This window comes from Oncorhynchus mykiss, chromosome 27, assembly GCF_057628025.1.
Source record: "Oncorhynchus mykiss isolate SJ-2025 chromosome 27, ASM5762802v1, whole genome shotgun sequence".
Taxonomy (NCBI): Eukaryota; Metazoa; Chordata; class Actinopteri; order Salmoniformes; family Salmonidae; genus Oncorhynchus; species Oncorhynchus mykiss.
In genome coordinates this window covers 25,462,959-25,479,529 of record NC_143048.1, presented here as the reverse complement: position 1 = coordinate 25,479,529, position 16,571 = coordinate 25,462,959, and the positions used below count along the sequence as shown (strand labels likewise).

The 16,571-nt window shown below is 43.0% G+C and overlaps 1 protein-coding gene across 2 annotated transcripts in view; it reads right to left on the bottom strand.

Moving 5' to 3' along the window:
- LOC110507837 (mitochondrial intermediate peptidase) overlaps positions 1-16,571 on the bottom strand; it is a 46,850-nt gene that overhangs the window by 9,976 nt on the left and 20,303 nt on the right. The window contains exon 19 of one of the 2 annotated variants that reach the window (XM_021588189.3): positions 9,926-10,025. The exons of the other annotated variant lie outside the window; for it this stretch is intronic. Within the exon in view, the coding sequence (XP_021443864.2) occupies positions 9,943-10,025 (83 nt within the window). The 3' untranslated portion in view covers positions 9,926-9,942. The remainder of the gene's footprint in view (positions 1-9,925; positions 10,026-16,571) is intronic. 2 annotated transcript variants of the gene reach the window in all.

The window sequence follows — 16,571 nt, the reverse complement described above, 5'->3', positions numbered from 1 at the left end:
ATTCGGCAGAGGCTAGCAGTTAGCAAGGGCTAGCAGTTAGCAGACCGGTCAGGCAAGCTAGCAGTTAGCAGACCGGGCCCGGCAAGCTGGCAGTTAGCAGACCGGGTTAGCAAGCAAGCAGATAGCAGGGGCTAGAAAGTTAGCCTTTGGGGTACGTCACGATGGGGGTAAGTCTGTTTTTGCCTCTTCGTGCGGTGACGTCGATAGACCAGTCGTGGAATTAGTAGGGTACCAAGTAAGTCTAGATAGCTAGCAGGCCTAGCTGGTTAGCATAATGGACCTTCAGCGAGCTTCGTGCCTGAGGGGCCTATTGGAGTCCACGGGCAGATTATGTCGGTATTCCGGCTGTAGGGGATCTGCGGGGTTCCATGCCCCATACCGGCTGTAGATGGGGTCCGGATATTGTAGCCCAGGAGTATACTTCGGTGGTAGCACAGGAGCCCTGGCTGGGCCAGCTTCAAGCTAATTGGTGCTTGCTCTGGGATGGAAACGCTAGCCAGTAGTCATCCGGGATTGCGGTTAGCTAGTTGTGAAGATCCAGATGAAAATGTTCAATTTCCGGTAGGAATCCGGGGATAAAAATAACAGGTCCGTTAGGCTCTGGTTAGAGTCACGTTGTTCGAACTGACGAGAGCTTTCCGAGCTGAAGGTTAGCTGATGACCACTGGCAATGGTTTGCTGACTGATAGCTGGTAGTTAGCTGGCTAGCTTCAGTTGAAGCTGAGCACTTGCGGTCTAAGTCATCCCAAACCACCTCAATTGGGTTGAGGTCGGGTAATTGTGGAGGCCAGGTCATCTGCTGCAGCATTCCATCACTCTCCTCGGTCAAATAGCCCTTACACAGCCTGGCGGTGTGTTGGGTCATTATCCTGTTGAAAAACAAATTATAGTCCCATTAAGCGCAAACCAGATGGGATGGCGTATTGCTGCAGAATGCTGTGGTAGCCATGCTGGTGAAGTGTGTCTTGAATTCTAAAAAAAATCACTGACAGTGTCAGTAGCACAGCACCCCCTCACCATCACACCTTCTCCATGCTTCATAGTGGGAACCACACATGCGGAGATCATCCGTTCACCTACTCTGCGTCTAACAAAGACACAGTGGTTGGAACCAAAAATCTCACATTTGGACTCATCAGACCAAAAGGACAGATTTACACCAGTCTAATGCTCGTATTTCTTGGCCAAAGCAAGTCTCTTCTTATTGGTGTCCTTTAGTACTGGTTTCTTTGCAGCAATTCAACCATGAAGGCCTGATTCACGTAGTTTCCTCTGAACAGTTGATGTTGAGATGTGTCTGTTACTTGAACTCCGTAAAGCATTTATTTCAGCTGCAATCTGAGGCTCAGTGAACTCTAATGAACTTATTCTCTGCAGCAGAAGTAACTCTGGGTCTTCCTTTCCTGTGGCGGTCCTCATGAGAGACAGTTTCATCAAAGCGCTTGATAGTTTTTGTGACTGCACTTGAAAAAACATTCAAAGTTCTTTTAATGTTCCACATTGACTGACCCTCATGTCTTAAAGTAATGGTGGACTTTTGTTTCTCTTTGCTTATTTGAGCTGTTCTTGCCATAATATGGACTTGGTCTTTTACCAAATAGGGTTATCTTCTGTATAGCACCCCTACCTTGTCACAACACAACTGATTGGCTCAAAGCATTAAGGAAATAAATTCCACAAATGTACTTTTAACAAGGCACACCTGTTAATTGAAATGCATTCCAGGTGACTACCTCATGAAGCTGGATGAGAGAATGCCAAGAGTGTGCAAAGCTGTCATGAAGGCAAAGGGTGGCTACTTTGAAGAATCTCAAATATATTTAGATTTGTTTAATCACTTTTTTTGGCTACTACATAATTCCATGTGTGTTATTTCATAGTAATGATGTCTTCACTTATTCTACAATGTAGAACATACAAAAAATTAAGAAAAACCCTGGAATGAGTAGGTGTGTCTAAAATGATTCTTCATGCCACGAGAGGTACTGGATCCTGGCAAATGGTTCTGGAACTAAACAGTCCAAAACAGAGGTGCCAGACCCTGTTGGAAAACATAAGTGAAACCATAGCAGTAGAATAATCATTCTTGTTTACACAAAAAGAGACAACCCTGTCAAAGGCCTGTAAGCTATGTTCTGCTCCTGCCCAGTCTGGCAACAGAGAATGATGGATTTGTCAAATTAGTCATATTGCCTTTAGATATTGGCATTCTCCATTCACAATGGCACTGCTCTGAGGTATGAGGCTTTGCCCATTACATGTCATTATATATGCCAATAATGTTAACCAAAGTGGCTAGTAAATAAAAGTCTTTCCAAAATCAAATTACCACAAGGTGGGGCTTTTATTATTTTAAACAAACACCAAGATTTAACTCTAAACTGGGTTAGGTAAACAGGCTATTAGGTTAAGTTTAACCAAGATGTCCCTTGATGAAGGTTATTGCACAACCTGCTTAAAAGGCTCCCAAGACACTCCAAAATGACCACTGTGCGCTGAGGAGTGTTTTTACGTCCGGATGAAATGCATGCCCAAATTCAACTGCCTGCTACACATCCCCAGAAGATAAGATATGCATATGATTAGTAGATTTGGATAGAAAATACTCTGAAGTTTCTAAAACTGTCTGAATCATGTCTGTGAGTATAACATAACTTATTTATCAGGCGAAACCCCGAGGACAAACCATTCAGAGTGTTTTTTTGAGGTCACTCTTTTCAATTTGTTTTTCATTGGGAATCCAGATTTCTAAGGGACCTTCTTGCAGTTCCTATCGCTTCTACTGGATGTCAACGGTCTTTAGAAATTGGTTGAGGTTTTTCCTTTGTGTAATGAAGAAGTACGGTCAACTTGAATGAGGGTCACTTGAAGTGTACTGTTAGATAGAGGCGCGTGACCAGAAAGCTAGCTACAGTTTGTTTTCCTCCTGTATTGAACACAGATCATCCCATCTTCACTCTTATCGATTATTTACGTTAAAGAAATACCTAAAGTTGTATTACAAAAGTAGTTTGAAATGTTTTGGCAGAGTTTACAGGTAACTTTTGAGATATTTTGTAGTCACATTGCGCAAGTTGGAACCAGTGTTTTTCTGGATCAAACGCGCCAAATAAATGAACATTTTGGATATATATCAAAGGAATTAATTGAACAAAAGGACCATTTGTGATGTTTATGGGACATATTTGAGTGCCAACAAAAGAAGCTCGTCAAAGGTAGGACATTAATTATATTTTTACTTCTGCGTTTTGTGTCGCGCCAGCAGGGTTGAAATATGCTTTTCTCTCTTTGTTACGGAGGTGCTATCCTCAGATAATAGCATCGTTTGCTTTCGCCGAAAAGCCTTTTTGAAATTTGACGTTGGCTGGATTCACAACAAGTGTAGCTTTAATTTGCTATCTTGCATGTGTGATTTCATGAAAGTTTGATTTTTATAGTAATTTATTTGAATAGTGTCCCACATATCCCAGGGGTTAAAGCAGACCGGACTCATACATCAATGGGTCTATATGGCATTAAATGTATAATCCATTAGTTCTGTATTCTGAAAAAGAGCAATTTGCTGGGACAGCAGAAGTATTATGTTTCAAAGGTCTTTTATCCATGGAAAGAACAATTACTTGTCAGTCTGAGCTTTCTACAGAAGAAAATGTTACAGTAGTCCAGCTGAGAGGCTATATGCACGATTTGTTGTACAGTGATCTTTTGCTGAACAGTTGTGTAACTAACCTGTGCTTAAAATACAGGTACATACGGAAGAACTAAAGGTCCATTAAAAACATAAAAATGACTGAAATAAAGGCTGCATTTAGGTAGTATGTGCAGTGCAGCACTATTTATTTACATTACAGAGGGTGGTGATGTGTATCTCTGTGGCTGGCTAACAGCAGAGTAACAAAAGGGTAATGAGGACTCGGGGATGGGACGGAAGGGAAACGGACTCCGTCTCAGTAGAAGCTGCCTGCATCAAAGTGCCAGGCTGAGCCACATTTGTTGATCAGCCATTAATCCCACTACTTCTAGAGTGCTGCTCTGCTGTGTCATCTGGTGCTGGGGGAGCCCAGCCTGGCCACACCTTGGGGTTTAGGCTTGTCCCAGACTGACTGACTGGCTGACTGCAGAGGATTAGAGCAGAGAGACATTAGGAACTGCCTTGGCATCGCTGATAGTGTTTTTTTATGTGTTGAAGTTGTTGTATGTTTTAATGTCACTTTCACCAGTAGAAAGTAATAGATCACTATTACATATACCATATTGCCCCTCCTACTCAATAACATAATGCTAAGCTCTTTGAACAAACAAGGTTGAGCAACAATCATTCTCATAATCATACAGTTCATAACAGATTTCTGGTTTCTCTAGCACTTTACGTTTTGATCATAACCATTTGAAACATGTCAAGGTGTTTAAGTAATTACCTCTTTCTAACCTGGCGGCAAACTATCTTCTTATTGCCACTATAATTATGTCTTTGAAGTTAAGGAAGCCCGTTCTTTCTTGAAACAGCTTTTAAAAACAGTATACATTTTTTTTTAAAACATGACAAGAGTGATGGCAAACATTGCGAAGAGCAGTTTGGAGGAGGATGTCTAACTATTTGAGGAGGAAAATACATGTAGAGCCTTGATTGAACTTCTGATAAGTATTGATGTAGTCATTGTAAGTTAACTGTCACATTTACAACTCTACATCACATTATAGTGTATTCCACACCCGTAACTTTACATTTACAGCAAGAAGTGGAATGTGACTATACATTAAACCCTCCTAAGTTCATAAGAACTCAATCATACTGTACTATGGTGATTAAAGACTCATACTACGCATACAGGGAACCTCTGATTAAACCAGAGGGAGATAAAGGAGTAGCAGACTAGAACCAAGGCCAATAGAGTCAGGCTTAGAAGGTTTATTAACTTCAGAACAGGGTCATTATATCCACACCTGATTAGGCCAACTGGGCCAGGCTGAGCTGAGAGGCCAGGTCCTGGGACCTGCTTCATTGCTTAGGTATCTCCATTGTCCCATGTGCCCCTCCTGATCCGTGGTGGGCAGAGGAGGCTATGGGAAACAGCAGGCCCATGAAAGCCCCCTCTGTGGTGGCCTGGGCCCAAGAACAGAGGGCTTCAGTCAGCATGGGCCGTCAGTCGATCACCTTTCACGCTCTCTGCTGCCATTTAATCCCGGGGCTACTTTTCACCACATGCTGGCTGCCTGGGAAACGTCCAGGCGCAGCACGGAGCGGGCAGAGAGCCACCCAGATAAAGAGACCAGGCCAGCCTCTGAGGAACCTCTCTGGGCTTGCTCCGGGTTCCCCCAACCTGCCCCTGCCCCTTCACCTTTCAACCAATCCACCCCCAGACCCATACTACAGGGAACAGCAGGGAAACAGACCACTTTAGCTGCAAGCTTCTTTAACAGGGTTCGGTTTGCTCAGTGTTGGTTTATGTAAGTGTTTCTAAAATGATATTGCCTTGAGGCTGTGCAGATACAAAAATCTTCATAGTAAACATGTCACTTCCAATGACTAATTATTTTACTCACTCAAAATGTTCCCAGATTTTTAGCTAGTTTCTCAAAACCATAGGCTTGAACAGACACATGTAAACAAACCTTACTTTTTTACAGTAATTGAAGTGGTCATGATGATATAGTAAATCATGTAGACAAGATGATGTGCACGCACTGCCATAACGACCTACTGTACAGTAATATGGAGTTGATCCCCCTTTGCTTCTATAACAGCCTCCACTCTTCTGGGAAGGCTTTCCACTAGTTGTTGGAACATTGCTGCGGAGACTTGCATCAATTCAGCCACAAGAGCATTAGTGAAGTCGGGCACTGGTGTTGGGCAATTACACCTGGCTCGCAGTAGGCGTTCCAATTCATCCCAAAGGTGTTCAATAGGGTTGAGGTCACGGCAATGTGCAGGCCAGTCAAGTTGTTCCACACAGAATATTTAGAATGTCATTGTAAGCTGTTGCGTTAAAATTATTGACGCCCTCCGACAAACAATCAAAGCATCAATAGCGGACTAAGCCTACTACACTGGCTCTGACGGTCGTCAGATGTGACAGGGCTGACAAGCAATCAACACCATAGTACCCACTAAGCGATCAACACCATAGTACCCACTAAGCTCTTCCAACTGGATCCTGGACTTCCCGATGGGCCGCACCCAGGTGGTGAGAGCAGGCAACAACACATTCGCCATGCTGATCTTTAACACAGGGGCCCCTCAGGGGTGCGTGCTTAGTACTCCCTGTTTACCCGCGACTGCTTAGGTCGTGCACGACTCCAACACCATCTTAAGTTTGTTAACGACACAACGGTGGTAGGCCTGATCACTGACAACAATGTGACAGCCTATAGGGAGGAGGTCAGATACGCGGGAGTTTGGTGGCAGGACAACAACCTTTCCCTGAACGTTAGCAAGACAAAAGGAGCTGACTGTGGAAATGGAGGGCCGAACACGCACCCATTCATATCAATGGGGCTGTAGCGGAGCGGATCAAGAGCTTCAAGTTCCTCGATATCCACATCACTATGGACCTAACATGGTCCAAACATACCAACACAGTCGTGAAGAGGGCAGGACAACGCCTTTTCACTCTCAGGAGGCTGAAAAGATACCGAAGCGGTACCGGAACGTCAAGTCTGGGACATAAGGGCTCCTGAACAGGTTCTACCCCCAAGCAGTAAGATTGCTTAACAGTTAATCAAATGGCTACTCTGACTATTTTCATTGACACCCTTTTTATTTGTACTGACTCTCTTGCACCGGCTCTATGCACACTCACTGGACTCTACCCAGACACTCACACATACTACACTGACACTCCAACACACACACACGCATGCATATTGATGCTACACACACCCTCACATAGACACTTAAAATGTTCACATACACTGTGACTACTCTGTTATCTATCCTGATTGCCTAGTCACTTTTACCCCTACCTACATGTATATATTACATCAATTACCTCAACTACCTCATACCCCTGCACATTGACTCAGTACCGGTACTCCTTGAAAAAAATGGCGCCGGAGAAGAAGGCTGACGTTTTACATGTCCCCAACCGATTGTGTTTTCCGTTTGTTTATTTGCGTTGTTTGTAACTTATTTGTACATAATGTTGCCGCTACCATCTCTTATGACTGAAAATAACTTCTGGACATCAGGACTGCAATTACTTACCACGGACTGGCAGAATATTTCAGCCCGAAGCGAATTATATACTGTTTTCTCGAGAACAGGCCAAGATCCCTGTGATTTCCATGAAGATGAGGCTGAGAAAAAGGGGCCAGAGGGTGGGCTGCCTTCTGAGAATTCGTAAGCGATCAAATTCTAATTATTTTTGTACCTTTATTTAACTAGGCAAGTCAGTTAAGAACAAATTCTTATTTTCAATGACGGCCTAGGAAAAGTGGGTTAACTGCCTTGTTCAGGGGCAGAAGACAGATTTTTCACCTTAGTCAGCTCTGGAATTTGACCTTGCAACCTTTCGGTTACTAGTCCAACGTTCTAAACCCCCACTTCCTTCCATTCTGCTAGCAAACGTGCAATCTTTGGAAAATAAAATCGATGACATACGCGGAAGATTAAACTACCAACAGGACATTCAAAACGGTAATATCTTATGCTTCACGGAGTCTTGGCTGAACAACGACACTATCAAATACAGCTGGCTGGTTATACGCTGTACTGGCAGGATAGAGCAGTGGCATGTGGTAAGACAAGGGCGGCCGACTACGTATTTCTGTAAATAACAGCTGGTGCACGAAATCTAAGGAAGTCTCGAGCTATTGCTCGCCTGATAGTGTGGTCTACAGCTTATCATGAGATACTCTATCTACCTAGAGAGTTTTCATCTGTATTGTTTGTAGCTGTTTACATACCACCACAGACTGAGGCTGGCACTAAGACAGCACTGAATGAGCTCTATTCTGCCATAAGCAAATAAGAAAACGCTCACCCAGAGGCGGCGCTCCTAGCAGGCGGGGACTCTAATGCAAGGAAACTTAAATCTTTTACCAAATTTCTATCAGCATGTTAAATGTGCAACCAGAGGGGGGAAAAAAACACTGGACTACCTTTACTCCTCACAAAGAGACAAATACAAAGCTCTCCCTTGCCCTCCATTTGGCAAATCTGACCATAATTCTAGCCTCCTGATTCCTGCTTACAAGCAAAAATTCAAGCAGGAAGCACCAGTGACTAGATCAATAAAAAGTGGTCAGATCAAGCAGATGCTAAGCTACAGGACTGTTTTGCTACCACAGACTGGAATATGTTCCGGGATTCTTCCGATGCATTGAGTAGTACACCACCTCAGTCATTGGCTTCGTCAATAAGTCCATCGATGATGTCGGCCCCACAGTGACTGTACATACATACCCCAACCAGAAGCCATGGATTACAGGCAACATCCGCACTAAAGCTAAAGCCTAGAGCTGCCGCTTTCAAGGAACAGGACTCTAACCCAGAAGCTAATAAGAAATCCCACTATGCCCTCCGACGAACCATCAAACAGGCAAAGCGTCAATACAGGACTAATCTCTAATCGTACTACACCAACTCTGACGCTTGTTAAATATGGCAGGGCTTGCAAACCATTACAGACTACAAAGGGAAGTACAGCCAAGAGCTGCCCAGTGACAAAAGCCTACCAAACGAGCTAAACTACTTCTATGCTCACTTCGAGGCAAATAACACTGAAACATGCATGAGAGCACCAGCTGTTCCGGAAGACTGTGTGATCACGCTCTCCGCAGTCTATGTGAGTAAGACTTTAAACATGTCAACATTTACAAGGCCGCAGGGTCAGATGGATAACCAGGACGTGTACTGCCAGCATGTGCTGACCAACTGACAAGTGTCTTCACTGACATTTTCAACCTCTCCCTGTCCGAGTCTGTAATACCAACATGTTTTAAGCAGACCACCATAGTGCCTGTGCCCAAGAACACTAAGGTAACCTGCCTAAATGACTACCGACCCATAGCACTCACGTCTGTAGCCATGAAGTGATTTGAAGGGCTGGTCATGGCTCACATCAACACCATTATCCCAGACACCCTATACCCACTCCAATTTGCATACCGCCCAAACAGATCCACAATCTCTATTGCACTCCACACTGCCCTTTCCCACCTGGACAAAAGGAACACCTATGTGAGAATGCTATTAATTGACTACAGCTCAGCAATCAACACCATAGCGCCCTCAAAGTTCATCAATAAGCTAAGGACCCTGGGACTAAACACCTCCCTCTGCAACTGGATCCTAGACTTCCTGACGGGCCGCCTCCAGATGGTAAGGGTAGGTAACAACACATCCGCCACGCTGATCCTCAACACAGGGGCCCCTCAGGGTTTGTGCTCAGTCCTTTCCTGTACTCTCTGTTCACTCATGACTGCACGGCCAGGCACAACTCCAAAACCATTATTAAGTTTGCATCACTTGCAAAAGCGAGAGGGGTAGCAATCCTGATAAGGAAAAACATTCCTTTTGTTTACTCATCCTCGATTTCAAATCCTAATGGTCGGTATATTATTGTGGCTGGTACACTGAATTCGAAACCAATTTATATGGACCCAACTTCGATGATCCATTATTTTTTCAAATGGTATTTAAGGACATACCAAATATCTCGGATACAAGTGTTATTGTTGGAGGGGACTTTAACTGTACATTAGATCCTCTTTTAGATAAACAGCTATCAAGGTCACTTCAACAATCAAATGCCAGTGTTTGTCTAAATACATTGATGACAAACCTTAACATTGTCGATATTTGGAGACTGACGCACCCAACAGACAGAAAGAATAATCCCTTTTCATCAGTTCATAAATCATATTCCAGAATTGACTATTTTTTGTTGGACTTCAAACTAATTTCAGCAGCTGAGTCGGTTACCTTTCACCCTATTCTAATTACGGACCACTCTCCTCTGTCCATGGTGCTGAAACTCGACAATATGTCGACAGGTCGGCGACCGTGGAGCTTAGACGCATACCTGTTGAAAGATGAGGCTTTTTGTCAGTATTTGAAGGAGCAGATTGCCTTTTTCCTCTGAACTAACGACACGGGGGATGTTGACGACTCCACCCTTTGGGAATCTCTAAAGGCTGTGATTAGACGTTACATTATTTCTTATACATCAGAGAGGAAGAAACGCGCCAATACTAGGCTGAGAGAAATTGAAAGAGAGTTAGGGGAACAGGAGAACGTTTTTAGGGCGAATTCCTCATATATAGTCCTTGAGAAGATCAAAGTTAAAATATTAATACAATACCATCCTTTCGAAACGGGTGGGCTCTTTACTTGCTAGAACGCAACAAAGTTATTTTGAACTGGGTGACAAACCACATAAATTATTAGCAAGACAGCTAGGGCATGTACAGGCATCTAGGGCTATTCACAAAAAAAAGACAAGAGTAAAATAGTAACAGATCCGCAGGATATTAATAAATGCTTTGCGCAGTTTTACTCAGAGCTATACCAATCAAAATGCGATGCTACTGAACCACAAACTATGGAACGCTTTCTCGCTGAATGTGAACTTCCTAAACTAGACAGGGGGGCAGCTTCTGCACTCGATGCAGGGATAACTTTGCAGGAAATTAACACAGCGATAGCACAATTTCCAAACAGCAAGGCCCCTGGGCCCGATGGATATGTAATAGAATTCTATAAGAAGTACTGCACCAGTCTGTCTCCACTTATGTTGCGAATGTTTAAACAATCCAAAGAAAATGCCAAACTCCCGCTGTACACTGTATGAGGCTACAATAGCACTGATCTTGAAAAAAGCTAGAGATTCCATTGAGATGTCGTCTTATCTCCCCGTGTCGTTACTCCCCATAGAAAACAAGGTGTTGACAAAGATATTGGCAAACCGATTGAAAACATATATTTCCGACATCATACACCCTGACCAGACAGGTTTTATCCCGGGCCGACATATATACTACAATTTGAGATGCCTTTTCAACGTAATGTATCACGATCATAAGGTTGAGGCAGTGGTAATAGCTCTTGATGCAGAGAAGGCGTTTGACCGGATTGAGTGAAAGTATATGATGTCAGTTCTGGAGCACTTCGGGTTTGGAAAGGAATTTATTAATTGGATAAGAATTATTTATGCACACCCAATGGCGTCCGTGGTAACCAATCAAGAAATATCGCAGTCATTCCGCTTGTTCAAGGGGTGCCGACAGGGGTGCCCTATTTCGCCTGCTCTCTTCGCTATAGCCATGGAACCCCTTGCTACTCGCATTCGGGCATGTGCCGATATAGCTTCTGTTAAAATAAAGAACACACAGCACAAGATTTCCCTATATGCAGACGATGTTCTTTTGTTTTTGTCCAAGCCTAAAACTTCTATTCCACCCTTACTTAACTTGATAAACACATTTGGCTCCTTCTCTGGCTACAAGATAAACTGGCAAAAAAGTGAGTTGATGCCAATATCACGGCCTGTGGATATGCAATTTCTGCAATCTACCCCGTTTAGAACAGTGTTGGACAAGTTCACAAGCCTTGGCATTGTAGTGACACGAGACCTTGATCAGCTATTGAAAGCGAATTGGGACATGAAAATATATCAGCTTAAACAAAATATAGATTTTTGGAAAACTCTGCATATCTCCTTGGTTGGTCGTATAAACGCTATTAAAATGGTTGTCCTACCCAGGTTTCTTTACCTCTTCCAATGTCTACCCAATTTCATACCACAAAGCTATTTTAAGAAACTGGATTCAATAGTAATTCCAGTTTTATGGGATAACAAGGCAGCCAGAATTTCAAAGAAGCATTTATGCAAGTACAAGATAGAGGGGGGCTTTGGCCTTCCTCACTTTAAACTGTATTATTGGGCTGCTAATCTGAACATTGTGTCTTTCTGGAGGGAAAGTTTACCTGCGATGAGACAGAAGGATATGCCTTCATGGCTTTTGATTGAGCAGGCCTCCTGTCAACGTTCCTCACTCCCTGCACTTGTTAATAGCCCTTCATATGTGAAAAAATCCACTTATGACTCTAACCCAGTCATTTGTCATACGCTTAGGATCTGGAAACAGATTAGGTATTTTCTTAACATACCCACTGTATACATTGACAGCCCGATTTGCCTGAATCATGCTTTCCACCCTGCATTGGATGATATGGTGTTTTCACAGTGGAGGGAGAAGGGGCTCACAACAATTGGTAATCTATACATAGATGGTCAGTTAGCTTCATTTCAACAATTACAGGGAAAGTTCAACATGCCAACAACACATTTTTTCAGATACCTCCAAATCAGGAATTTCATAAGGACACATATCCCAAAGTATGGCATGAAGCCAAATAGTCCTACATTAGATAGCTTGATCCTTGTCAAACCCCATTCAAAAGGGTCGGTCTCTAGACTGTAATGATGTGCTACAGGCCCACAGAGGTATCCACAGACACCATTAAAAGGGCTTGGGAACAAGAACTTGGTTCAGAAATTTCAGATGAGGACTGGGTAGAAGCTCTCAGGAATATAAACCACAATTCAGTGAATGCCAGACACAACCTTGTACAGTTTAAGGTGATACACAGGTTACATTACTCAAAAGTAAAACTGCATAAAATATTCCCGGACACCTCACCACTGTGTGAGAGGTGCAAGCAGGACGAGGGGACGTTGACCCACTTATTCTGGACATGTCCTAAGTTACATGTTTACCGGGCTCTCATTTTTGATTACTTATCTAGAGCCTTTGATAGAGTTCTAGCCCCAGACCCATTGATCGCTCTGTTTGGTACAGTTGATGGGAATAACCACGAAGGGAAAGCTGTCTCTCTTTGTACTCTATTAGCCAAAAGGCTCATATTGCAATTTTGGAAATTGGAGACGGTACCTACCTTTGAAATGTGGTTACGGTATTTAGGGAATGTAATACATATGGAAAAGATTCGATACAATACTTCCAATAGAAGTCCAATGTTTTACAAAATATGGCAGCCGATACTGGATAAATGGTCTAGTCCCGCTTCATAACTGGGTTGACGATCTGCTGCTACTCTGTGCTGTACTCCACTCAATATTTATTTTTGGCTTAACTACACTGCTTGTAATGACTATATGCTGTCTTCTTATACATGTACCACCTAATAGGATTTTGTTTTATTTTGTGTATGTGTGAGTTAAGTTTTGTTTTGTCCTCTAAATTGGCCATCCCATTCAACAGTACAATGAATGTCATTGTTAGTATTGCTGTCTTTTTTTATTCGATTTTTTATTGGAAAATAATAAACATATTCTAAAAAAAATTTAAAAAATAAAAAAATTAAAAAGTTTGCATCACTGCCTGGTATGGCAACTGCTCGGCCTCCGACCGCAAGGCACTACAGAGGGTAGTGCGAACGGCCCAGTACATCACTGGGGCCAAGCTTCCTGCCATCCAGGACCTCTATACCAGGCGGTGTCAGAGGAAGGCCCTAAAAATTGTCAAAGACTCCAGCCACCCTAGTCATAGACTGTTCTCTCTGCTACCGCACAGCAAGTGGTACCGGAGCGCCAAGTCTAGGTCCAAGAGGCTTCTAAACAGCTTCTACCCCCAAGCCACAAGGCTCCTGAAGATCTAATAAAATGGCTACGCAGACTATTTCCATTGCCCTCCCCCCTCTTTTACGCCACTGCTACTCTCAGTTGTTATCATTTATGCATAGTCACTTGAATAACTCTACCTACATGTACATATTACCTCAACTAACGTGTCCCCGCACATTGACTCTGTACCGGTACCCCCCTGTATATAGTCTCGCTATTGTTATTTTACTGCTGCCCTTTAATTACTTGTTACATTTATTTCTTATTCTTATCCGTATTTTTTAAAACTGCATTGTTGGTTAGGGGCTCGTAAGTAAGCATTTCATTGTAAGGTCTACTACACCTGTTGTATTTGGCGCATGTGACTAATAAAATTAGATTTGTATATAGTTGTATTCTTTTATTGTGTTACCATTTCCTATTAACATTTTAGCAAATTTGTCTTACTTTTTAACTCTGTTTGGAAATAGCTCATAAATAAGCATTTCATAGTCTACACCTGTTGTATGCAGCGCATGTGACAAATAACATTTTATTTGATTAATCAGCTGCTTTAATAACGTGGAACAGTATCCTGGCAGTTGTAATTTCATAGGCCGAGTAACAACTGTAAGGACAATAAAATGGGGTGACCCTGCTGGGAGATTAACAGCACCCGTCGTCACCTGATATTACAATGCTGGTTCCCCCCCGCTCTGAGCCGGGGTGGGGGGGGGGGGGGGGGGGGTCGAAGGGCAGGAGGATGACCTCCACTCGTGGCACTGCCACCATGTATAAAGGCTTGTGTTCTGTTATAGCTTAACAGTTACCACCATACAAGACTAACCACCACCAAACAAGGGGCTATATAGCTCTATAATGACAGAGCCCCAGTAAAACACAAGGTAAGAGAGGCAGTAAAACATGCTGGAAAGCTAAATGTCCTCCATTCTGAGGCCCATATCGCAAGTCAGGCTAACCACAACAGCAGCAGGTGTGAATAACTGGAATTATGACCCAAATCTGGTGGGCTACTGCTGGCTCTTTCTAGTTCCACCGGGTTATCAAGGATCACCTAGAGCAGACATACCTAGTCTCTTCTGAACACAATTCATTGAAATATAGTTAAGTTGGTTGACACCTTCCTTCCTAGTCTAATGGACACTAAAAAAGTACATCAGGGGGCCTCCTGAGTGGTGCAAGGGTCTAAGGCACTGCATTGCAGTGTTGCGGCATCACTACAGGTTCAATCCCAGGCTGTGTCACAACCGGCCGTGACCGGGGGTCCCATAGAGCGGCGCACAATTGGCCCAGCATCATCCGGGTTAGGGGAGGGTTTGGCCAGGGGGCTTTACTTGGCTCATCAAGCTCTAGCGACTCCTTGTGGCGGGCCGGGCACCTGCAGGCTGACTCAGTCGTCAGTTTAACCTTGAGTGTAGGGGGCAGTATTTTGATGTTTGGATGAAAAACTTACCCAAATGAAACTGCCTATTTCTCAGGCCCAGAATCTAGAATATGCATATAATTGTCAGATTAGGATAGAAAACACTCCAAAGTTTCCAAAACTGTCAAAATATTGTCTGTGAGTATAACAGAACTGATATTGCAGGCGGACACCTGAGGAAAATCCAACCTGGAAGTGCCTAAGAGAAACAAATCTCCCTGTGCTATTGCATGCCTATCCTCCATTTAAAGGGATATCAACCAGATTCCTTTCCCTATGGCTTCCACATGGTGTGAACAGTCTTTAGACATAGTTTCGGGCTTTTATTTTGAAAAATGAGCGAGAAAGATCACATTGTGTCATTGGATGGCTGGGTGCCAGCAGTGTTTTGCATGCGCCAACAGAGTGGAGCAGACATTTTCTTTCTCTCTCCTATTGAAGAAGCTACAGTCCGGTTGAAATATTATCAAAATATTATCGATATATTGTAAAAACAGGATTGATTATCAAAAACGTTTGACATTTTTCTACGAACTTTACGGATACTATTTGGAATTTTCGTCTGCCCCGTCGTGACCGCTCGAGCCTGTGGATTTCTGAACATAACGTGCCAACCAAATGGAGGTATTTTGGATATAAAAATAATCTTTATGGAACAAAAGGAACATTTATTGTGTAACTGGGAGTGCAAACATCCGAAGATCATCAAAGGTAAGCGATTCATTTTATTTATTTCCTGACTTGTGTGACCAATCTACTTTGCTGCTAGCTGTTTGCAATGTTTTGTCTGCTGAGAGAGATGTCCTAACATAAACGCTTGGTATGCTTTCGCCGAAAAGCTTTTTTGAAATCTGACATGCCAGGTGGATTAACAACAAGCTAAACTGTTAACAACAAGCTAAGCTCATGAAAATTAAATATTTTTAGTAATTTTATTTGAATTTGGCACTCTGCAATTCAGTGGATGTTGACGAAAATGATCCCGCTAAAGGGATGGGTGCATCAAGAAGTTAACTGTGTTTCCTCCAACATATTGGTGCAGCTGGCTTCCGGGTTAAGCAAGCGGGTGTTAAGAAGCGCGGTTTGGCAGGTCATGTTTCGGAAGACGTATGACTCGACCGTTGTCTCTCCCGAGCCAGTTGTGGAGTTGCAGTGATAAGACAAGATCGTAATTGGATGGCAATTGGATATCACGAAATTGGCGAGAAGCAGGGGGTAAAATTTCAATAAAACACTCTTTATAAAAAATATAAAAAAATATATATAAAAAAAGTCAAGTCCAATATTCCCTCAAATGAGCACATTTTAGGTCTTGTGAGCGGAAACATGTACGTTGTGACAACCTTTTGCACCTTCCGGGGCACGTTTACAGTGAACACTGAGGCTGTACCCTTACAATTTTAAACAGTAGCCAGTTGGCTATTTGACCATAATGCAGGCCTACCAACAAAATCAATGGAGCAAATCCCATATTATTTTCACATGGAAAAAGCTTTTGATTTCTATGATATAGCTGTGGTGTTCAATGCAGGCCAACATTGCACATATCAGCTTTTTTC